The 24,777-nt window shown below is 41.0% G+C and overlaps 2 protein-coding genes across 2 annotated transcripts in view; one reads left to right on the forward strand and one right to left on the reverse strand.

Annotated features, from left to right (window-relative positions):
- Positions 1–5,369, forward strand: part of LOC140368265 (sorting nexin-18-like) — an 18,620-nt gene extending 13,251 nt beyond the window's left edge. Inside the window, exon 4 of the mRNA XM_072455232.1 lies at positions 4,781–5,369. Within this exon, the coding sequence (XP_072311333.1) occupies positions 4,781–5,004 (224 nt within the window). The 3' untranslated portion in view covers positions 5,005–5,369. The remainder of the gene's footprint in view (positions 1–4,780) is intronic.
- Positions 5,370–7,450: 2,081 nt separating this feature from the next.
- Positions 7,451–24,777, reverse strand: part of LOC140367164 (chondroitin sulfate proteoglycan 4-like) — a 55,930-nt gene continuing 38,603 nt past the window's right edge. Inside the window, exons 11-22 of the mRNA XM_072453516.1 lie at positions 22,531–22,716; positions 21,336–21,518; positions 20,039–20,215; positions 19,046–19,244; positions 18,842–18,973; positions 17,905–18,080; positions 16,201–16,393; positions 15,955–16,126; positions 14,685–15,078; positions 13,484–13,636; positions 11,703–12,284; positions 7,451–8,535 (exon numbers count right to left, since the gene is read on the reverse strand). Coding sequence (XP_072309617.1) covers positions 7,453–8,535; positions 11,703–12,284; positions 13,484–13,636; positions 14,685–15,078; positions 15,955–16,126; positions 16,201–16,393; positions 17,905–18,080; positions 18,842–18,973; positions 19,046–19,244; positions 20,039–20,215; positions 21,336–21,518; positions 22,531–22,716 — 3,630 coding nt within the window. The 3' untranslated portion in view covers positions 7,451–7,452. The remainder of the gene's footprint in view (positions 8,536–11,702; positions 12,285–13,483; positions 13,637–14,684; positions 15,079–15,954; positions 16,127–16,200; positions 16,394–17,904; positions 18,081–18,841; positions 18,974–19,045; positions 19,245–20,038; positions 20,216–21,335; positions 21,519–22,530; positions 22,717–24,777) is intronic.

Below are 24,777 nucleotides of genomic sequence, written 5' to 3' on the forward strand. Positions count from 1 at the left end.
AATATTTCAACCTTCCTTTAGTTAAAAATGTATTTACAAAGTCTAGAAATAATCCTTTGACTAGTCGACTACTATATATTGTTAGTTTCAGCCCGACACAAGAGACAGCACAACTATCTGGTTTGTTCATTTTAGCTACAATAAATTCGACTGGATGAATTTAAAGGTGCCATAACATGCTTTTTTTCACGTTTCGTAGTCTATCCTAAGTGTATAATTGATAATAATAATAAGGGTTTTGCAACACCCTTAACATAATAGTTAAGAAATATCACCCAGACCTTGGACCCCCTCACCAACCCGGAAATACAAACGGCTTGGTTTGATATTCGCCCCCACCCTTGCGAAGAGCGATCTGGCTCCCCCGCCCAACCCGTGACGTAGTCTCAGAGCGCGTGTGTGCCCCGCCCACCCGTGACGTAGCCCCACAGCTGTGTGCTGTAAGCTCCGCGGAGCAGCGCGGAGTGAGTGAGAAAGAGTCTACTTTGAGACTGATTAAAAACGTGTTGATTCTACAGCGTGCGCAGAACAGATATATCTATAGATCTCTATATATATATAAAAGTCTTATGTCCATCGCGCTCTTATTTCCTGGTTTTTCGGTATCGGATAGAACTTCTCTCCGTTCATTTTCCCGGTTGCTGCCACATAAACCTTCACCATTGTGATAATAGTAAAGAGTGCGATATCATTAATGAAGTTTTGGGCCTCTTTGAGCCGTGTTTCCTCGTAAATCGAAGCAGAAAAACTCCGGAATGGGCTTATAGGGAGACAGCAGCGCGGAGCCGGGGGGAAGGGGGCGGGAGGCGGCAGGCGGGAGGCGAGAGGGGAGGGGGGAGGGGGGTGGAGAGGGGGGATGATGACGCGTGCTTGCCCTTATGACGCGGTCTTGCCCCACCGCCCGTCAGTTTGGAGATTCGAGGAAAGGAGATAGTCTGTAATATAGCTAAACACTGCGGGAATCAATCAAAAAAACACTCTGGGTACATATATGAAGCACAAATAGCAATGTAAGAAGGTTAAAAGCTCTGAAAAGTCGATTTTGCATGTTATGGGACCTTTAATAAACAATGTCACAGATGGATAAGGCCGTTGTCCTCATACAGAGAAACGCCTAATAAGCAAAAAAAACCAACACGTGACAGCACAAATGAGTGTGCGTTTATGACTAATCCAGAAGTTTGGAACATATTGCTGTCTGGGTGAACTCCCGTCTCAGCTTGACTTCATCTGCACGATATAACGTTTGTGCTGAGCCAGTAAATGAACCACATCTGAGAAAAGACACGCTGAAGTCACTGTTCCCCCCCTCGGGCCTTGTTAAGTTAATTCTCAATTTATAAAAAGAAAATTTGATGAGCTGGAGCCTTGTTTTGTGTCCTCACTGGCACGTGTTTCCTTTAAGTTACAAAGTGAGCCGTACTGATCAGAGAGTGTACTTTTTATGTCGTTTTCTCACACTTTAACTTGTATGTTGTGAGTGTGAGTAAGTTTATATGTGACAGAACCTTCATGTTGACTGCTCTTCTCACACCTTTCCTTCAGATGTCATTTGATTTTTGAATGTAACGTCTATAATTTAAAACTCAATACTCAAGTAGTCATTTCTCCACTTTATTCTTCCTTGTAATTTATATATTTTGGGATATTTGGGACACACTTTTCACTTCCACTTGAGTGTTAATAGATAAATGATTAGTTGCAGCAGCGATAGTAGTTGTGAATATTCATTGCAAATCATTATTTCATTTGCTCTAAGGTAAATATGGCACTTTATAATGGATAATAACTATAATAGCGTTGTTCCTTCAACTTTAGCCTTTTCTCACAAAGGATTAGTGACTTGTGGTGCTTTTTTCATCTTTGTCATTCACCTAAAGTCCAAACTGTGGTCAATCACAATGTTATGTCCAGTACAATGGACTGTCCTGTCCACTCCACTGATGTTATTGACAAATGTGAATATGTGGCTATATTTTTGGTGTAAATAATAATGTCAATACAGCTTCTTTTTAGTGTTATTCTCTTCTATTTTTAAATGTAATAATTGAGGTTTAAATAACAGACAAAAGTGAAATGTCTGTAGAATTTGCCACAAAAGTGCAGGATTATCACTTTATAATTTGGAAGTTGGCCATTGTTTTTCAATTTCTCTCACAGAGCTCAACAGACAAGTGCGCTGTGGTTCTGGAGTACATTTGTCATTCATTTTAGCTGTTTGTTTTATGATTTATGAAAATTCATTCAAATATTAAGAGTTTCAAGGCATGACGAAGGCTAAACGCCAATAATGTCCATTGTTTCAGAACGTACCACAACTGATAAGCCCTGAGCCGCTATCAAACAAGTATTGAAATGGGGAAAATGTATGGAAAAAGTACTTCCTGAGCTCCATTGCAGCATTTTAAAAAAAAATTTTTTTTCAGATTTTCAAAACAATATTCACAATACGATAAATGTTTCAATAATCTGCCCATCTCAGCTGTAGGACCTTTAGTTAGCAGTTCAGTCGATTCATTGTTTTGTCTTCATTTTAAAGGATTGATATTTACAACAGCATAAAACAAAAGGCTCGTAGTGATTTATCTTGAGATTCTGGTGTGAATTGTGAGTGTTATCTGCCTTTTTGCTGATAATCACACTAGTTTTCTGCATAAATATTTGTAATTGCGTCATCTCCTGTAATCTCATGGTCTTGTCCGTGCACTTTGGGTACAGGAACATGGTCAAATCGTAGAGATATGTAGCACATTTTCAGAGCGCAACAAACGACCAAAACAAGTGGCGCAAAAGGAGCAACTAGTCAAACGCTGTGGGTCACTGCTGAACGAGCTGAACATATTCAACTGTTCTAATGATCTCACCTCAATAATCACTTTAAAACATTAATAGCTTGTAATTCAGTCATTATTTAGTCTATTAATGTCAAACACAACTGAAAAGGGGCTAAAATGAGCTCTTTTTATGTTCTGAAAGTGTCTCTCAGGAGAAAAACCTGTGACTCTCAAAATTTGCATTGCAAAATAGAAGCCGGGTATAAAAAAGCAGACTTGGTAACTCTGACACTTAAAGCTGGGGTTATAAATGAGTAAATGTTGTGTTTTCCACCACAGAGTATCTTGTAAAAGCAGCACAAACGTGACACTTCTGCATCTGAAACTAAAGATGATTTTGCTGTGTTAAAATCAGCCTTTACAGGGCTGAGAGCTTTTATCCAGTGCCACATCGCGACACTTTTGATGCCTTTAGTCGACCACAGCCCGACTGCACCGCCCGGGACCCCTCAGCCTCACATCACTGGAGCGCGCTGACTCCATCTGATCTGAATGAGCACAGATTCCAGGGCCTCTTGTCCAGTGTTGCCTTGGGACAGAAGGAATGCAGAGTGGATTAGCCTCCCCTCCTCCCCCTTTTCTTTGCCCTCTTTTTTTTGGTTTTACGGCAGGTTTTAGAGTCAGAGGAAGCGCGACATGAGTAAGTCCGGGTTAAGGACAGAGTTCAAGCCTTTCCAAGTCTCCTTCTCACAGCTCACGGTTATAAACTCTTCAGATTGAGGAAGAATCTGTAAGCGCCTTGGCAACACGGGTCAAAGTTCACGCTGATGTGAGCCGTTTCCTAGCGAGCGACACGGAGAAATATTACAGCGGATGATGACAGAAAGCCCATAATGTGTCAGCTGGGCACAATTTCCTGTCTCTCCTGTTGTGGCTGAGACTGGATGACATAATGCAAGACAAAACTGAATAGAAAAGGCATTGTATTGTTCAGAAGAGATTGTCCTATTTCAAAGCATGAGTTTGTCCCTCGCACACGGACAGGATGTAAATGATTTGTGTTGTTGTTTCCTAATATATTGTGCACGATTCGGGGTGAGGACCAAAAAGAAAATGATCTTGACTGGACTGCATCAAAATACAATTGAATACATTTTAATTATGCGGTAAAATATGGGGAATTTGGCTTTATTTATGTCAATGTAAAACTGACCCATAACTCAATCCTGAACGACAGTAAAAATTAAAGTATCAAACTTCCTTTTCTGTTCTTGCTTTTATTCGTTCCTTTGAATATACAACATGCTAAAGCAGGGGTGGGCAATTATTTTCCTCCGAGGGCCATATCCAAATCCAGGTAAATAGCGGAGGGCCGGCCCGCGATTATTGGTGTGAAAAAATTAAAATAAAAAAATTAAATATCAAATAAAATATACATTTTCTGTCAAATATAGGCTATTGAATCTAGTATTTAATTAATTTCATGTCATCTTTATTAAGGATACTAAGGATACTCTATATTAAGGAAGTGCAGACAGATGTTACAGACAAAATAGAAACTAAGATCTTTCTAGGGGCCGGATTAAAACATGCCTAGGGCCACATCTTGCCCCTGGGGCCACGAATGCCCAGGTCTGTGCTAAAAGCTTCTTCTCACAAGCCGTCACAAGCTTGAACTTTGAACTCTGATCTTTTCAGCAACTGTTTCTCGGTCCTTTTTAGTGTTTTGTAACTCATGTACATTGTTTATGTGGTTGTTTTTTAACATCTTACTGCTGTGCACGATGAGCCTTTTGCACATGTTTTTCAAAGTGTTTTCCAAACTACAAATGGCAAACGAACTAAACCAAACTTTGAGCCGGACAAACAGAGCAAAACTGGAAAAGCGCAACAATACATTACATTTCAAACATGTACGTTTGCATGTGGCCCACTGATCGAAGGCACCGTTCCAAAGAGAATAACCCGTTCTAAATCGCTCTTTGTTCTGTTGTGTCCTTCTGCAGGCGCTCTGGCCAAGGTGAAGGACTGTCCCCAGCAGGAGAGCGCCCTCCACGACCGCTGCAACATCATCTCTTGTGCCACGCTCGCCGAGATCCAGCACTTCCACCGCACGCGAGTACGAGACTTCCGCTCGCAGATGCAGCACCACCTCCTGCAGCAGATCAGCTTCTTCCAAAAGATCACGGCCAAGCTGGAGGACGCCCTGCACCGATACGACGAGCAGTAAGACGGAAGGACTTGAGGATGAAAACAGGAGAGCGTGGAGGAAAAAATATGAAAAAGTAGGTCACTGGAACTTCAAAAAACTTCCTGGATTCTTTTAAGAGCTCTGATGAATGTACCAGAAGCCCGAGGCCCGTCTTGTAAGTGTAATATTAAAAGCAGCTGCATGTGCTCTGCCTGCAGCTTCCTGTTGTCACGGTCACAAACCCTCACGGCTTCATGGGAAAAGCCTGGAAATCCTTACGACAACGTACACGAGACTTGACCTGGATGTGGTTTTACTTGAACGACCTGCTCAGTGTTGTATACCCTTCGACAGTGCAGCATGAACACGTGCACGATGTTCAGTTTAGTCCTTTTACTGATCCCTTTTTTTAACCGACAAAGACTGAACGTGGCCGCTTCTGTCCCAGAGCAGTTTCCTCAAAGTGGTCAGACAATTCTGTTCAAGAGCGTCACAACTGCGTGAAGATGCAAATACAAATACTTCTATATGTTTTGTTTGGTATAAGCGTTTGTTCACACTCCATCACACATCACACTTCCATTTTATGTCATTTTATGTAAAAGTCTGTATTTATTAAGTGAAAATAAATAAATACAAATCACAAATATGCCTTAGTTTACAAAAAGCTCAATATATTTTCTTCTTCTTCTGATCATCTGATTATCATTCCAGTTTTGTCACTGTTTTGATCCTCAAAGACCAAAGATCAGTCTGACAGACTTTGTGAGTCAGAGGAAGTTTAGTCCTTGTCTTTAAAACATTAACCATAGTAATAGTAACCGTAAGTAATCTTTTGTTTTCAGGGGAAAAAACATGCACATGGACATCATGTTTCACAAACAGTGGTCCTCATCCACATTTAGTGTTGGTTTTTCCGTGTTCTACTCCATGAAGCTGAAATGTCACAGCGACATCAGACTGTGCAAAACTTTGTACATTTCTTTTGACGTTTGCAACAGTTTTTACAAGTTTCCTTCTTTGATTTCTGTTTATCTGTTTTACCAAGACATAACTTAATCTGAAATATACATACTATATGTACAAATGAATAAACATTGAACATGTTTAATGTCAGTGAGTTTTTCCACAGTCGTCACTGTAGCTCAGTCTCTCATTATATGAGGTCAACTTTATGTTTAGAGCTTGTGTTTTGTGTTTTGTGAGAGTTGGGCTTGTGTTTTGTGAGAGTTGGGCTTGTGTTTTGTGAGAGTTGGGCTTGTGTTTTGTGAGAGTTGAGCTTGTGTTGAACTCTTCTCAGTGGAATGTGTCTTGTTTCCACATGTTCTCTTGTGCAGTGCAGCTCTGATACGTGACACTGGACTCACGGTCAAGTTACTCGCTCTGCTTCTTTATTATTTAGACATCGCTTGTGTTTATTCGATCAGATTCCACATTCACAGTCTTGATTTTTCCATAAATATTGAGAATATGATTTAAGGCACTGTAGGCCGAACACTTTCTGTCTCGTGGGACGTTCACTAGGTGTCTTCATTTTGACATCCGATATCTATAGTTTAATTGAAATGGGTGTTTTGTTCAAAAGGCAGTTTATCTTGTATCTAATCTTGTGTTAGGTAATTATTATCTTATTACATTGTTCAGCTTTGCAATGTATGTAATTTATTCATAAAGAAGCACTTGTGCAAAACTACTGGAGTATTAGAAATCAACATTTTTATTGATGAAAAAATCTAAATGGAAAAAAGCATTTTTTTCAAAAACTTTTATTTACAATGTTAATTATTGTGCAGTTTAACACAATGTGATTCTGCCATACACAAAACTACTATTTACAGTGACATATGGGACTGCACTAAACTAATCAGTTACTTTGAGCTATTGAAAACATTTTAATGTTTTTACAAAAATAATATCCCAAAAAATATAACCATCCCATCCATTAGAACAGCTCAAACTTATTCTGAAGTGCAATGTGGTTCTTTTAATTGCACAGCTATAATCTTATCTTGCATTAAAAAACTAAACATTTGGGGTGGAACAAGACACAAACCTCAAAAAACGAAACACCAGCTTTATTCCATGAGAACAAGATGAGATGAGATGTTAAGATAAACTATAATAAATACAGTAAACGGGGCGGTGTAGTTAAATATTTTGGCCTCACAATTTTTGATTCATTTGATTTGTCATATTTTTGCTGTCATTGTTGCAGTGCTTTTTGAAACGACAGCTTCTCCAGCATTAAAACTCTTTATTTGTCCCAAACCAAATGTAAATAATAATAATATGCATTTTATAGAGATTGACTCACAAGATAATTTTCCTCACATGTGCTTTGCTACAAAATCATTTTTGACGAGATCTTGTCCCATTCCATTTCCATAACTGCTCAACCCACGTGACAGACACAGAAAAACAATTCTTCAAATGCTTTTCAGCGACTTAACACGACCTAAGGCACAGTTCCTCTTGGCTCTCGTCCCATCAAACCCAGTACTGACTGTCTTTGAGAGAGGGCGTGTGACACCTCGATGTCGGCGGGCTCTGAAACGCTGCAGAACTATAAACATTACACCGCACGAGATTATTCTTCTCGTGTAACTCCCTTTGCACAACATTGCCGTCGTCATCGAACGGCCCCCAGAATGTCATCCCGGGTGCCAGGCTCCTTCTTCTGGGACTTATGGGCGTCCGTGGAGACGTGGGACAGCTGTACGGCCCCAGAGGCGTGACCACGACGCTGGGCATGGCCACGCTCCTCTCGCCGCACCCCGAACTCGGACTCCCGCTCGCCTCGGACATGGGCGGCAGCGCTGCCAACTCCTGCAGGAGCCGTATCTGGGCCTGTTTCTCCTTGCGGTGGCGGAAGACCAGAATCAAAACGATGAGGATGACGATGAGGAGCAGACACGCCAGCAGAGGTAAGATGATGAGGAGCGGGTCGGAGGCGGGCCGCGGGAGGATCTCGTAGTAAACCGGGTGCTTGTCTTGGTTTTCCGGCTCGGTTTTGTCCGGGATTGGCGTTTGCGCGGCGGGATTCTGGCTGGTCGTTTTCAGCCCGTGCGTCCCGCTGCGAGTGTGATTGCCCCAGCGGTGATGATGGCGCCCCCTATGGTGAGTTTTATTATGGTGGAGATTTTTGTTGTGTAAAATGTGGGGGTGCGACTCGTCCACGCTCCGGTGAGGTGTTGTCACACCGACTTTTCGATGGCCTTTCTCTCCGCTCGTCGTTCGGTTGTGACTTGGAAGTCGAGTGGAGTTACTCCGACTCGCCTTGTCGCCTTTGTGCCCACCGCCCGGGCCATGGCGCATCTGGTGATGGGGTAAAATAGTGAAGTGGAGCTCGCCTTTGGCCGGTTGCACGGTGCCGGCTCGGACCAGGAAGCTGAAGGAGTCGTTGAGGGGCTGGGCGGGGGCGTGGACTTGCGCGGTCGAGAGGAGAGATTTGTTGCCATGGACACTGTCGCCGTCGCTCAGAGTCTCCTCGATGGCGACGCGGCCCTGGACCACATCTCGGAAAGTGAAGGACTTGAGGACTTCAGACGCTCGGCTGGGGTCGTAGGTCATCTGTGTTCAGAAAAGACACACACGGAGAAGGTTTAAGCTTTTAACATCGCAATTGGGAACTGAGAAGTGTTTTTTTTTCTCATTTTTACGTGTCTGAAAATGTGTTTTTACGATGATTTTGTTGAGATACACATTGGTGTTTTTGTTGTGTTCTCGTTTAATGTATAGATGTATGTGTTAATGTATAGAAAAATAACAAACATTAAAATTCTACAAAATAAATAGATAAATTACATTATTTTTAACAACCATTACCGTGTACACTTGCTCTTGATTAAACCTTTAGAAAAAACTTAAAATTAACTTGATTCTACGCTTTGAAATTTGTTGTTTAGTCCGCAATATTTAGTCCAGATTATTGCAGAATCTACGATAATGTATATCACTTATCACTTTATTTTTGAGGCTGATCAGTGAACTTTAATAATGACATTTAAAAAATAAACTAAAAATACAACTAATTGAATCCTAATGATGTGGAACTAAAGGGTGGGGGACACATTACATAACATACAAAATACAACCAATAAAAACTATGGCTTCTTCAAATGTATATTTCAATCAGATTCTGTAATTTGCTTTCATTGTTCAAGTACTACTACATAGGTCTATCAGAAATAATAGTCAAAATTACAATTTGAATCGTCGCAATCGGCAAATCGCAATGACTGCAATTATTTAAGTAAAACTATTTCCTCTACAATCAACAAAACATCCAAAAACCTGCTCACTGTAGTTTTTAGACCTCTAAAAACACGTTCTGAAATGGGATTTTTGTAATTGTTTAGTGGTTCATATTTTTCACAAACATTAATGGACATGTAAAATATAAACCCTGAAAAGAATTGTACAATTAAAACATCCTCCAAACACTTAGTAATCACAATGCTTGTCATAAATATACTTGAGCTATATATTGACATTTAGACAATATTGTGAATGTTATTTTGACGATGTGCAGAATTTGAATATCGAGTAAACTGTTTATAAAAAAATGATACAAAAAGACTTGATTAAAAATACAAATAAGTTGTCTTTGAATGTATATTATATTTCGGCATGTTTGTGTTTTATTCTAGAGATGTACATGCGTTCGCGGTGACGTCATACATCCTGGACTTCCCCATAGCGGCCATTTTAAAAGGGGGACGCAATATACTAGCAACCATCACGACTGCATCCTTTTCTACGGCATAATGAGCTACGAATACTTTGATTCTTTAGACGATGACGGCAAACTAAGGTACACGACATTGCTATCGTCCCTTGGTCTGTCAACAGAGCAATGTCCTTACAGAACGCAGGTTTTTGGCATTTTGACCTCATATATCCTGGATATCGTATGTAGTAGACGTGCTGTTGTGCCCCTTTCAAGATGGCGGACTCGTTTGCTACTATACAAGTTCCCAGATGTGCGAACGCATGTATTGCACATTTGTCTGTTAAAAAAACTCAAAAAAAAAAACTAAAGCTCATCCAAAACGTTTAAAGACACGTTTTAACACATTTCTGTTGGATCGAATGATGTGGTCCTGTGAGAATCTTATCGAATATCGTTATCGGTCAATATCGCCCAGCCCACGTCAGAAATATTGGTGTTAGAAGTATGTCGGTGTAATCCCTCATTCGTCCAGGCGTGTTCCATAGTAGAAAAAGCTTCAGTTGTAGTCATCTGGACTCAGTTTGAAAAATAGACGTTTCGACTCTCATCCAAGAGTCATTGTCAATAACAGAATTTAGGTGGTCGAGAACTCCGATATTAATACTGTTCTGTGGTAAGACCCGCCCATTGGGAGGAGCCTTCCTGAAGTAGAAAGAGTTGTTAGTTTCAACAGAAACTCCCCCCTTGTATCTACCGAGCTAGCCTATTCAGAATCTTAATGGGCTATTAGAAACCTCTTTGTCTTTGTGAGACCCAAAACTGTGGCTCCGCTATGTCGATGATACTTTTGTAACAATCAAGAAACAAGAGCTGGAAACCTTCTCTGATCACATCAATGCTGTGGACCCACATATTAGGTTTACAAGAGAAGACGCTAAGGAGAACCGCTTGGCCTTTCTTGATTGTTCCACGATCAGAGGAGAGGACGGGAAACTCCAAATAGAAGTATATAGGAAACCTACACACACGGACCAGTATCTGCTCTTTGGTTCCAACCACCCACTACAGCACAAGCTGGGGGTGATCAGAACCTTACAACACAGAGCTCAAGGTGTGCCCACCAGCTCAGAGGGCAAGAAGAAAGAGGAAAAACATGTCCGAAATGCCCTCTCAGCCTGTGGTTACCCCGCTTGGGCTCTCAACAGAGTGAAGAGAACCAAGAAGCAGGACAAAAGGGAAACTGAACAGAGAAGGAAGGGTGTTTCTATCCCTTATGTGTCTGGCCTCTCGGAAAAACTGCAGAGAATTTTTAGACAACACGAAGTCCCTGTTTATTTTAAACCAGGCAACACTTTAAGACAAAAACTGGTTCACCCAAAGGACAAGTTGCCGACTCAAAAACAGAGCAATGTAGTTTATTCGATCCAATGCAGTGAAGAAAGTTGTAAAGAACGTTACATAGGTGAGACGAAACAGCCTCTACACAAGAGGCTTTATCAGCACAGAAGAAATACAAGTTCAGGACCACAGAGCGCCGTGCATCTCCACCTTGAAGCCTCTAATCACTCGTTTGAAGACGGTGAGGTGAAGGTTTTAAGCAGGGAGAAAAGATGGTTTGAAAGAGGAGTCAAGGAAGCTATTTTTGTTAAAAAAGAAAGACCTTCTTTAAACAGAAATGGAGGGCTAAGGTTTAATCTTCCTGTTATCTATAATGGGTTACTGAACCCCTGGAAAGGTAGAGGACATTCAGATGCTAATCAGGTACTCAGGGTGGTTGAGCCAGGGTCTCACAAAGACAAAGAGGTTTCTAATAGCCCATTAAGATTCTGAATAGGCTCGGTAGATACAAGGGGGAGTTTCTGTTGAAACAAACAACTCTTTCTACTTCAGGAAGGCTCCTCCCAATGAGCGGGTCTTACCACAGAACAGTATTAATATCGGAGTTCTCGACCTAAATTCTGTTATTGACAATGACTCTTGGATGAGAGTCGAAACGTCTATTTTTTCAAACTGAGTCCAGATGACTACAACTGAAGCTTTTTCTACTATTGGTGTTAGAACTTGCCTTGACCAGTTTGCCATGTTTTGGAGGAGACAGAACCTCAAACACCGGGTCTGCTCGGCTGATCCGGGCCAGCTCCGAGGCGTCTATCATGGCTTTGCCCAGTTTGACCGCGATGCCACTGGGCACGCGGACCGGCTCCCTCAGGTAGATCAGGGGCAGAACCTTCACCGTCACCGTCTGCGCCGTGACGTTCCCGTACTCCACACCGGGGGACTGGGCCGACGCCGAGATCTCAAAGCTGTCCTCCGATTCGCTGAGATCCGTCATGTGATAGACCACGCGGCCCAGCTGCAGGTCTTGGTGACCGAAGGTGGTGACTTCCTGGTCGTTGATGGCGATTCGTCCAAGGCGCGGGTGGGAGATGACGGTGTAGGTGATGTTGGACGGGCCCTGGCTGTTGGTCTGCGCCGAGAGCTGATTGGTCGTCAGGACCACGGCGGTTTTTCCTTGGACCAATGAGAGGCCTGTGTTGTTCACCATGACGACAGACGGCTTGACCACTTCCAGGCTGAAGAGTTTGTAGAGCGGGCGGTGATAGCCGTCGGTGACGTTGAAGTAGAAGACTCCAGTGATAGGCTCTCCCTGAAATGAGTAGTTTGAGAATCAGTGGTGAAAGTACAAAAGTACTGCACTGTTTTTATAATCATGACTTAGTTTGGTGGTACAGGACCTCTGGTAAATATTTATCATAGTTTTACCTCCGTGAAGTTGCAGTTTGTGAAGAAACTTTCAAAAATAAATCTTTAATTACAGGAAGTAGAGCTGAAATCCCTCTGTGATGTCATCAATATGCAACGTGCCATTGAAAACACAGCGAGAATTTACACTTAACTGATACAACTTTCTGACAAAATAAAGGTGTTATCAGGTAATATTTATCGTCAAATCGTAACTGTTTTCAATGAATGTTTAATGTTTTTAATTTATATGGATTTGGCCCTTGTTTACAATACGGTTGCTAGTTCTGGTTCTTGCTCATGTCCAACCAGGAAGTAACATTATAAACTCTTAAACTTCACCAAAATGGTCAAACCGGGGAGAAATAGGCATTTCTAAATTAAAAACCTTAAATATAATTATGTTCACTAGGTTTTAGTGAAATGTGTAATCTAATCTGTCACATGCACGTGAAGGTTAATATACAGTACTTTTTACTTTTACGTCATTACACGATAGAGCAAGTATCTGCACTTTCTACTGCACTTCATTTTTTAACTGGACTAAAAAGTAAAAAGTACATTCTGTATGGTTTATGGTGACGTCCTGTCTAAAGGTTTTGACTTTAAGTATGATTTTTATTTGTGATACTTTGACTTTTACTTGAATACATGTTTTGCTCCTGTAGTTTTACTGAAGTACCAAACTTGAATACTTCTTCCACCACAGTCAATTATAAAATTAATGTAAAATCTTGTTAACACTTTATTTTAGAAAACACTTTCTAACTTATTGCTAATTTGCATACATCTAAGTGGTTAATTCAGTGGTAATTAGTATTTATTCAGACCTTAGTAATGTCTTGCAATGTCAGCATAAACATATTCTGCTGCTAATTAGACATTTGCTAACACTTTCCTATTAATAAACTCTAATACTGCTTATCAGAATGATGTGGCTATTATCCTAAAATAATAAATAATAAATTAGATGCAAATTAACAGTTGTAGTTATAAATAAGTGTTCCCTAAAACAAAGTGTTACCAAAAGCTATAATGTTAATGTATGTATGTAAACAATCTGTATGGGATTATTGTAAGTAGCTCATTTAAAAAGTCCTTCACTTTCTGGATGAAGTGCAGGCGTTCATGGTTGATGTCGTATTGTGTGAAGGAGGTGACGGGCTCTGGTCGTTCCCCCAGGGTCAGGTAGCCGTTGTTGGGTTTACTGATCACCAGGTAGTGCAGCTCCTCTGGGGGCGTGTCATGGTCCTCAACCTGGAAATGGACAAACATTTACTATGGAATTACACCTGATGAATTCAATCTAGTTTTAATGATGGTCTAGTAGTCTCCAGATTTGGGGAAATATACAGTGTAGAAGTAAGACAGTCATATATGATGAAAACCCATTGTAGATTCACACATATACATAGTTTGGCAGCAACAAGTAGTTGGACACAAAAGGATATGGCCAAATATTTGTATTATTTAAATTGATTTACATTATAAAGCTGTTGCCTCACAGAAATTCACACTTAAGATCAAAACAAAACTCAGGGTTGTCCCGCTCTCTAAAATAAGTCTTCATTGGTAAAATCTATTTGTTGACTCAAAAATAACAATTATAAAAATACATTGTGATTTTGATGTGAAGGGCAGTTATTTTTTTATATGATATATTTTGTAATCGTCATCAACATGGTATCTCTTTGAAATTTAAATTGTCCTATTGAGGGACACATATATAAGCTTTCACTTGGAATCAGCAAAATAGTCCAATCTGCACCTAAACATGTTTAATTATTACATTTAATCCACTGGTATCCATAGTCATATTTGAGACTCTAAGTTGAACGGCTGGTTTTTCAAAATGCATTTTTCTCACATACGGACATAAAGATCAGCCCTTAAAGTGGTACCTACAGTCATCAACAACAATCTTGTACAAGATTCTGATGGAACGTACAGAAGGATTTGTCAATATCTAATTTTAAGCCTGAGCCTAAAATTTTACAAAAAAAAAAAAATTTTTATGCCAGTTTTCAGTACAATCTTTTTGCATCAATTACTAAATAAGAAATCCAAAACGAATGTCAACAAAGCTTAATTTTGTTGACATTTTAGATTCATTTTGGATTTGGATTTCAACCATGCTCTGTAAATATCTCTAGATTTATAATATTTTAAATATGTGCAATTTTGGCATTTTGTCACTTGTAATACTGTATTTTCTTACATTCATAGAAGAAAACCACAGAAGACGTTTCAAAATACTATAGCTAAACATACGATTTGTGTCTACCCTCACAAAAACCCTTCCCACCTGCAGATAGTTTGGTCCGAGCACGACCCTCTCTCCCACCACCACCTTCATGCTCGGGGCTCGACCCCGGATGAGCGGAGGATGGTCGTTCACCGGTGTCACTGTGATGTTGAACATTTCCGTCACAGTCATTTTGTTTTTGCCGTGGCGACGCGACACCGGGTCCGCAAACGACGGCGACGGGAAGGACGAGGAGGCTGCCGAGTACAGAGGGGAGTACGAGGAGGACTCGGAGGAGAGGGCTCTGAGCGAGGAGAGGGCAGAAGGAGCCGACGTGTCCAGAGGAGCCACCCAGGCCCGGAAAGTGAAGCTGTCGCTGGTGGTCTCGGAGTCGTCGTGGAGATACGTGATGCCGTGCTTGTTCAGAGTGACCTGGGAAAAGTCCAGTTTGTCCCTGAAGATGGAACAAAGAAAACAGTTTGGCTCTAGTTTCTCTTGGACACAATAATACGATGGAAAACTATAGCTTACAATTTCATAAATACCAACATTAAGAAATAATCCTAGGCTGGGATAAAGAAAGATTAATATGAGTTGTTTCTAAATTAATAATATTAATTTAGAAACAACTCATATTTATCTTTAGTAGTAAAAGGTTGAAATATGCTAAGTACAGTTGAACTACTGTTTTGATATTTAAACTAACAATAGTATTAAAACTCTTCAGGGATTTCCCAGTGTAATATTGTTAAAGGGGACACATTCTGTAAAAAATAGCTTATAACCATATTATAAGATTGTTTCCTCAATTTACTGCATTTTTACCTCAACCTGATTCCCACCCATTGCTTTTTACATACAATTATTTAAAAATATATATAGAATCTCAAGGTCAAACATGTAGGGTTCCAAAATGTTACATAATGTAATTTTCCAACAATAAAAACACATAAATCTGTGAACAAAAACAGAAAGTCAATGGAGTCACTTTTATTATCCTTTTAAATCACAATTTAAGTTTACAATGAACAAGATGTACAATTATGATCACGTACTGTGTGTTATAGTTTCATTCTAAATTAGTTTGTGCTGCTTTTGGTGTTTCTGAGTTTTGTTCACCGACAATGGCAATATACCTTTGATTCTGATTGTAAATATTCATAAAAAAGCATAATTCTCTTCTTTTTAAAGTCATACAGTATAGGTTGAGTTATGGTAACACAATAAGAGTGTGCAAAGTCCTCACACGCAGCAAATCATTAGCTTTCATTTTTATCTCTTATAATATTTGCACATTTTTGGAATGTGGTTTATGGAGTAAGGTCAGTACCTGGTCAGATTTTGTCCCTGGATGGACAGAACGCCGTGCTTTGGCAAAGAAACCACGCTGTACATAATGTGATGGCCTTTTTGCTGAGCTTCTGGGAGCTTCATGATCAGATATGTGGCATCAAGTTTTGCTCTGTCGATCCGAACCCTTCCTCCCTCGGCCACGACCGCACCTGAAACGACGCACACATGAGCTCACGAGAGTGCGACGCCCCCGCGAGGAGTTTGCGCATGGATTCGAACCCACCGGCGTTGTTCAGGAGCTTGGTCCTGTGAGAATGGCCCCGGTGCTCGTTGGCCCGATAGGAGACGAGGATGGAGAAAGTGTGCGGAGGGAGGAAAGCAGGAGGCGAGGACACGGTGAACGAGAACGTGTCCGCGGCCGACCAGCCCACCATCTCCGGCTTGTTTTGTTGATACAGCACTTGACCCTCGTTTAACTGCAAAAATAGATTTGTATTTGTATAAAGTTACTTACCATTAGTATTAGTATTAGTAGTACACTTGTGTCTGGGGAGAGGAAGTCTGGGAGTCCCTGCTCAGACTGCTGCCCCCGCGACCCGGCCCCGGATAAAGCGGAAGAAGATGGATGGATGGATGGATAGTATTAGTATTATTTAGTCTTATGCTAGCTATTTTTACTTTATTTTTTATTTTAATTTTATTATTATTATTTTATTTTATTATCTTATTGTATTTTTATCTGTATATTTTTATTTTATCTTTATCTTTTTATTTTATTTTATCATTTTTCCCCCCTCCATTCCCTATTAAGATATGAGAGGAGTTTTGTTAATAAGAGCTTTTTGTTTTGTTCATAAGAGTTCTTCAATTAAGAGTGTTTTTTCTGTCCTTTCCTTCTGTATCTACTGCGTTGTAACACCAAAATTTCCCCATGTGTGGACAATAAAGGATTATCTTATCTTAACGCCTACAGACACCGATCTTTCACTCTAGTTTGTAAAATATTGAATGAGGCGAGTTGAGTAGAGAAAAAAATGACTTGAATCCAAAAAATGCAGTCGAAATGAAAGCGTCCGCGGCCCACACATTTCAACACCAGATGTGTCTATGTGAGGGCTGCGTTTGATTTGTTTGTTTCCCTCTATAGCCTGATTTATATTAACCCCTTACTGTGCCATTCCAGCCTATTTTCCATAAAACGCCTGATGAAAAAAAGGCCCCAATTATAACTGAAGCTGTTTCTGAACCCTTTGGAGTACAAACAATTGGCTGGAGTCTCTCTGGTGTTTGCCTCTGGTGTCTTATTTACTCTAATTAGAAGTGGAAACAAGCTCTGCCCAGAGGAAAATAAGATTTAAACTCCTGCCTGGATTTTCTTTGGTAAATATATGAAGGAGTAAAGCTGCTGTTGGAGCATTTGTTGGGTTTAGACAATGCCCTTTTCAAAGCTGAAGCTAATCTAACCAAAAATGGTGTATTTGGAGAACAAACTGACCCTGATTCATTCCAGAATGTCAGATTTGACTAAAAAAAGTTGGCTACAGCTTTTTTAATTCTTTTTTTTTTTTTCATTTCCAGGAGCTTGGTAGATTTTTTTCATTAGCTGGAGGGCGAAATGGAATAAATGAGGGGGAAAAAATCAAACTCCACTCCAGCGGGACGCAAACCAAAATGTTAAAGTGCACACTGTTTCACCAGTGACATCGCGCTTATTCAAATACTAAAAACATGTCCAAATTACCTCTGTTAAAAGGAAGAATTCAATTGTATCTAATGTGGGGAGGTTAAATTAAACCTGATTCTATCCATTGTGATGAAAATGACTGTCATTGTGCACTTTTTTGGCGCCCATAATATGTCTTATTACCACTTAATACTTAAGTGGTGTCAGTAATTGATCTGTAAACGTACTTTAAATGTTAAGCTGTATATAATGCCGTATCTTGCCTTTGATGTTGTGGAAGTTGTATCAAACTGAAAACCATACCATGTTCTGAGTGAATGTGGAGATGTTCCGTGTGGCGTTGCCGGGCGAGCGCTGGACCAGGCGTCCCAGTTTAGGAGGAGTCGTGATGGCGAACACCACAGAGTGATTCCTGACCACGAGGCCGTCGTCACTGGAGACGACCTGAAGCTGCTGAGCTGTGATGGGAGTCAATGAACCTGAAAGACACAAGAGACCACACAAAGAGACTGAGGACAAAGGCAAAGGAGGGACAGTAGTTTAGTTGGTAAGAGATGAGGGACACATTTACACTTTGGTTTGACTCTGTGTACATGGGCAAGACACTTCACCTGCCTTACCTCCTGTATACGCTGGTGTGTAAATGTATGAATGCTTTTGGGGGATTTCTTCATGCACATGGAGGTAGAAACGTGCCATGTAAATGTGACTTTTAACCACAAAAGTAAAATATGAATATCACTTTATAGTTTCTGTCTCTTTTTGAGGTCATTTTAATAGTTTTAATCATTGACAATATGAGCTGACGTTCCACTTTTCCATATCCCCAAGACAACAATTGGGGTATTATCCGTGGATCACCTCCCACCTCTAATGAGAATGTATGTATTCAGTCACAATCACTGCCCTCGCATTATACACTATACAATATACACTATACAATATACAATATAAGATAAGATATTCCTTTATTGTCCACACATGGGGAAATTTCATTGTTGCAACGCAGGTAGATACAGAGGAAAGGGACAGATCATTTATAGGAAGTTTAAAAAACACTCTTAATAGAAGAACTCTTATAAACAGAACTCTTATAAACAAAAACTCCTATGGACAAAACCTCTAATTTCCTAATAAGGAATGGAGGGGAAAAACAAATAAAGATTAAATTAAAATAAAATAAAAACAGCTAGCGTAAGACCAGATAATACTAATAATGTATGTAACAATATGCTCATACCTGGATAAACCTCTAAAGGGTGGTTCTTTTGCAGCGTCAGGACCAGAGAGTGTGCAGTGGTGCTAAATATCTGACGTGGGGCAAAGTGGACGCCGTCATTCACTTGGAAGTGAAAGCCTCCAGTCAAAGCCCCTGTAATGAAAAAGAACTACAATAAATTCCTTTTTAAAAACACGTTTGTTATTTTACATACTTTGTTTTTACCATTGTGCACAAACACAAGTTGTCCTGCTTCTACGTGGCTCTGGGTGAAGTTGAGGATGTGTCTGGAGGGAGCGCTCTTCAGGGCCAGGTGCCCGTTGCTCGGGGGAGTGACCACAAACTCCAGCCCCACAGACCGAGTGTCCACGTCCTCTGCACTGAGCTCATTCACAGAGATCTCTGTCACAGACCCCACCCACACCTAAACATACATGATGTGGTCACCATATTGTGATGTACGTACAACTTACAGGCTGTGGGAAATATATCCGTCTATTTATTATATCGTAAGTGTGTTTGTATTTGTATCAATATTTGTATCAATATCAAATTTGTATCGCCCATCTGCCTCACTTCAAGGTCAGTTGACTTTCTATATTATTCATTAACCCTAAGACAGTTTATGCTCCTTTTCTAGTCTTTAGTATCGAACTATAAGATAAGTACAACATGATTTTATATTTTGTTCACTGTAATCTGCAATATTTATCTTAATATAAGAAACGGGACATGTACTTCCAGTTCAAACGTGCTTCAGTGGGGAATTACCTTTGAAACATAATAGCAATAATAATACATTTGAGTTATATCGCGCTTTTCTGGACACTCAAAGATGCTTAAAGATTATTCCATGAGTATGAATCGTAGTCAGTTTTCAAGTTGTTGTTGTAGTAGTAGTACAGTTAACTATTTATACTCCGTCGTAGTTAACAGTACAAACATGTATGAATCATTCACTGACTCACTCTAAATACTGCTCTGTATAAGCTAATGATGAAACTGAGCTCATAAAAGTCAGCATGTCTCCTTTAATCACACTATTTAAAATACTTTGGGGCCCCTTTGCCTCAATGTATGTCAATGTATTGTATGTTTTAAATGTAGAAGAATGAATAATGTATCATTGTCCAAAGGTCAATTTAACATAATAAAAGCCCTTTTCCCTTCAGATACAACTTGTCTCTAAAATAATGCAGCAGAACCATCTCTACTGACCTTTAACCCCTTGTTGATGGTGACAGTTGGGCTTTCATCATTCACGGGTGTGATGTCAATGTGAAGTGTACAAGGCAAACTGTGCTTCTGGACTTCAGTTTGATTGACTGTGATGGTGAAGTTGTCAGTCAGGGTTTCACTGCCGTCGTGGATGTAAGAGATGAGCTCACGTTCCACCTAGAGACAGGAAAACATGTCTATATAAGACAATGAAGAGCTAATGACCGTTAGCTACAGGCGGTTAAGCTCAAAATGATTCAGAAACACCAGCCAATTTGTCATTCTTTTCCTCTGAGTAACAAGTCTGTTCTGTCTGGAGGCAACACGGAGACCAAATGTTTCTCTTACACTCAGCAGTGTTTTCTACAAAGTACTTATAGTTTTAGAATGAAGTTACTTTTCTGCATTTTGTATGAAAAGCACTAAAATGCTCTGCAGTGTGACAGTTTTCTAGATTAAGTTGCTTATGTCAGAGATCAAAAAGGTGTTGACATAAAGATAAAAATGAATAGATTCTTCACTTCACCTCTCTAAAGACGTTTTATGCTGTAATCAAAGTGTGTCCCGCAGTGTGACAGGAAAAAGCACATTTTTAAGACATTTATGTCTTTGAGGTTTAGGGTTTAAGCTACAGCTCAAAATAAATAATCATTATTATTTTCTGAAATATTTTCTAATGTGTGTAAGTTTGATGTCCTGAGATGTGGCTTTATTTTATAAGAAAAATACAATTGTAATTTTTAGAAAATATATTTTAGGATGGGACAGTTACATTTGGACATATTAGGTATTTATCATATATTTTTTACACTGCAGTTTTAGTGAATGTGCTGCAGTGTGACGGGAGATGTCACAATATATTGTAAAATGTCTAAAATCACAGGAGTTACACACTAAATGATGAAATGCTGGTAAAAGTAGAACTGTTATATAAAATGTTTGTATTTTGCTATTAAGTGTTTCACAGCAGGACAGAACACAAAGGAGTTGACCCCCAAACGTAAAGGACCCCTTTTACAATAAAATGTTCCCACACTGTTTTTTTCAATCATTAAAGTACCATACTGTCAAATCAACAAAAATCTAATCAGAAAGAAGAATCATAAATAATTAAGAAGCAAAACAAAACTAAATATCTATGAGAACGTTGGTACTTTTCCTGAACTCTGACAATCTCAAGTCCTTTTGTGTGAGTTTATAAAGGACTTTTTAACAGTTACAAAGTTAAATTGACCCCTACCCACTGCTCCAGACCCTAATGACCCCATGTGGCACAAGACACTTTCCATGACTTTACCTCAGAGTGAGTGAATGCAGTTATGGGGACTCCTGGGATCCTGTTGTGCTCCAGATGCCCGTGTCGAGGCGGAGACACCACCTCGTACAGGAAGTTCATCCCTGCAAAGTGATGGCTGTTGACTCTGATCACGTCGGGCGTCAGCGGGAGAGACGAGCCCTCATCCAACCTCAAGTCTGACACCTCCAGAACCACAGACATACGTCACTTTATTACCAATATTCACGTAACATTCTCCAGAGCTCAAAGTTTAAAATCGATGTAAAAAGCAGGCGTAAACTGTGTGGTACAATTGTAACTATAGTACGGTATTATGTCTTGACCTGGTTTACTCTTTTATCTTATGCCAAACCACATGAAAGAAAAGCGACTTACATCATTTCTCTGTACAAGGCCAGCATATTAGTTACTCCTAAAGTCTAATATGACACGTCTGTGAACCCAATCCCCAAAACTGTGAAACATCCATAGTGTTTATTGTAGGATTGGGTTGTTATTATTATAAAGTGCAGCAGTTATATTTTTAGCAATATTCACGTTGTGCGGCTTCATTTGCCTCAATTCAAGGTGTGTTGATTATATTTATATCGTGATTTATTTATTTACCGTATTTTCGGGACTATAAGTTGCATAATTTTGGCCGGGGTGCGACTTATACTTATATACTTATACTCCGAAGTTTATATGTGATATTATTTGTTATTTTCACACTTGCAACCGCATTTCATACTCCAGTGCAACTTATGTTTTTTTCTTCTCTATTATGCATTTTTTGTCTGGTGCAACTTATAGTCCAGAAAATACGGTAATTTGGACACTCAAAGACGCTTAGAAATGACTCCACAACATGTTTTAACCAAAAAAATGATGTGTATGATTTTTTACAGGTACAAGCAGGATTATGTTCAAACGCCCTCAGTTCAAATGCGACCTGAATATAATTGTCTTAATTCCCCTTTTCAGCTCGGCAGATTCAGCCTCACAGCAGTAGACAGTGATTTATAAACTGCAGAGTTATAATAAATCATAACTGCAGTTTATTCATCACTGATGTTGTTTAAAAGTATCACGATGCACATTTCTGTATCTATACACGTACTGCAAAGACGTTTGCACGGATATGTCACTGTATTTACTCAAACAATGCATAGTAATGTATTTTTGAAGGCATTTCTCATCTCTTGTGGAGTGATACCTTCAGTGGCAGAAGCAGTGGCATGACGTCCACCTCCAGCCTGATGGGTCCAGCTGTGGTCACTCCATTGGTTGCTTCCAGTAGAACAGAGTCGTTTGTGCTTTTCGACACATGTTGATGGTAAAAAATCAAACCCTGGTTAATATCTTCTTGGGTAAAGGTCGATATGGCCGTCCCTGTATTTCCCTGTAAAAAACGTAAAAGACAAAACAGATGTTGATGATAGCTCGCAGTGAGAGTTGGGAAGTAACTTTATTTGCAGCATGTGCCGAGATATAACTGTATTCTGACAGTTACTCTTTCATTTGGTTTGGATTGGATTGGATTCAACTTTATTGTCATTGCACAGAGTACAGGTACTAAGACAACGAAATGCAGTTAGCATCAACCAGAAGTGCAAAACAGCAGTTAAAAGTGCAGAGTATGTAAAGTGAATCAGTGAATAAATACAGAATGTACAGTAGGGGGCAGTATGGGGTATGAGCAGTTGTCCACAATCACTGTGTGTGTGTGTGGCAGTCTACAGTCTCTGTATGTGCATGTCTGTGTGTGTGTGTGTGTGTGTGTGTGTGGGGGGGGGGGGGGGGGGACATTGAGGTAGAGAGTTCAGCAGGATGACCGCTGCAGGGAGGAAGCTTTTCCTGAACCTACTGGTCCGGGAACGGAGCACCCTGTAGCGCCTCCCGGAGGGGAGGAGGGCAAACAGTTGGTGGCTGGGGTGAGAGCTGTCTCTGACGATGCTGCGCGCCCTCCGCAGACACCTCTTGCTCTGGACAGTCTCAATGGAGGGGAGTGAGGAACCTGTGATGCGTTGGGCGGTTTTCACCACCCTCTGGAGTGACTTCCGGTCCGCAGCAGAGCAGCTGCCATACCATACTGAGACACAGTTGGTAAGGATGCTCTCGATGGTGCAGCGGTAAAAGTTCACCAAGATCAGAGGAGACAGGTGGGCCTTCTTCAACCTCCTCAGGAAGAAGAGACGCTGGTGTGCCTTCTTGACCAGGGTTGAGGTGTTGAGAGACCAAGAGAGATCCTCGGAGATGTGGACACCCAGGAACTTGAAGCTGGTGACACGCTCGACCTCCGTCCCGTCGATAAGGATGGGGGTGTGTGTGCCACTCTTCTTCCTGAAGTCCACGATGAGCTCTTTGGTCTTCTTGGTATTGAGAGCCAGGTTGTTGGCGGCGCACCACACTGCCAGATGCTGAACCTCTTCTCTATACGCCGTCTCATCGTTGTTGCTGATGAGGCCAACCACCGTTGTGTCGTCTGCAAACTTGACAATGGTGTTAGAACCATGTACAGGTGTGCAGTCGTGGATGAAGAGGGAGTAGAGGAGAGGACTCAGCACACAGCCCTGTGGGACACCGGAGTTCAGGATGAGTGTAGAGGAGGTGTGGTTTTCCAGCTTAACAAACTGGGGTCTGTTGGTTAGGAAGTCCAGAACCCAGTTGCAGAGGGAAGCATCGATACCCAGGTCACTGAGTTTGGTCATCAGTTTGGAGGGGATGATGGTGTTGAATGCTGAGCTAAAGTCAATGAACAGCATTCTCACATAGGTGTTGTTTTTGTCCAGGTGAGCAAGGGCGGAGTGTAATGCCGTAGAGATGGCATCCTCCGTGCTCCTATTCTGGCGGTAGGCAAATTGGAAGGGGTCCAGTGTGGGTGGTAGGCAGGTTTTGAGGTGAGCCAGGACCAGCCTCTCGAAGCACTTCATGATGGTGGGGGTGAGTGCAACAGGGCGGAAGTCGTTGAGGCTCTCAGCTTTGGAATGTTTTGGCACTGGCACGATGGAGGTGGTTTTGAAGCATGTGGGGACAGCTGCTTGGGCCAGTGACAGGTTGAAAATGTCAGTCAAGACCCCAGCTAGCTGCCCAGCACAAGTCCTGAGCACACGTCCAGGGATGCCATCGGGGCCAGCAGCCTTACGTGCATTGGTCCTACTCAGTGCAGCAGATACGTCGGTGAGGGAGAGTGTGAGGGGTTGGTGTCCTGTCGTGAGCACAGCCTTAATGGCTGGCTCCTGGTTATCCCTCTCAAAGCGAGCATAAAAGCTGTTAAGCTCGTCCAGGAAGGAGGCGTCGTTGGATGTTGGGGTGGTGTTGGTGGGTTTGTAGTCAGTTATGGCCTGGATGCCCTGCCACATGCGTCGGGGATCGGAGTTGTTCTTAAAGTGCTCCTCAATCCTTAGCTTGTGGCTGTGCTTGGCCTCCCTGATGCCCCTCTTCAGGTCAGCCCTGGATGAAG

The sequence above is a fragment of the Eucyclogobius newberryi genome, unplaced genomic scaffold, assembly GCF_026437365.1.
Source record: "Eucyclogobius newberryi isolate DKJ021-1_F unplaced genomic scaffold, fEucNew1.0.hap1 SCAF_2, whole genome shotgun sequence".
NCBI lineage: Eukaryota > Metazoa > Chordata > Actinopteri > Gobiiformes > Gobiidae > Eucyclogobius > Eucyclogobius newberryi.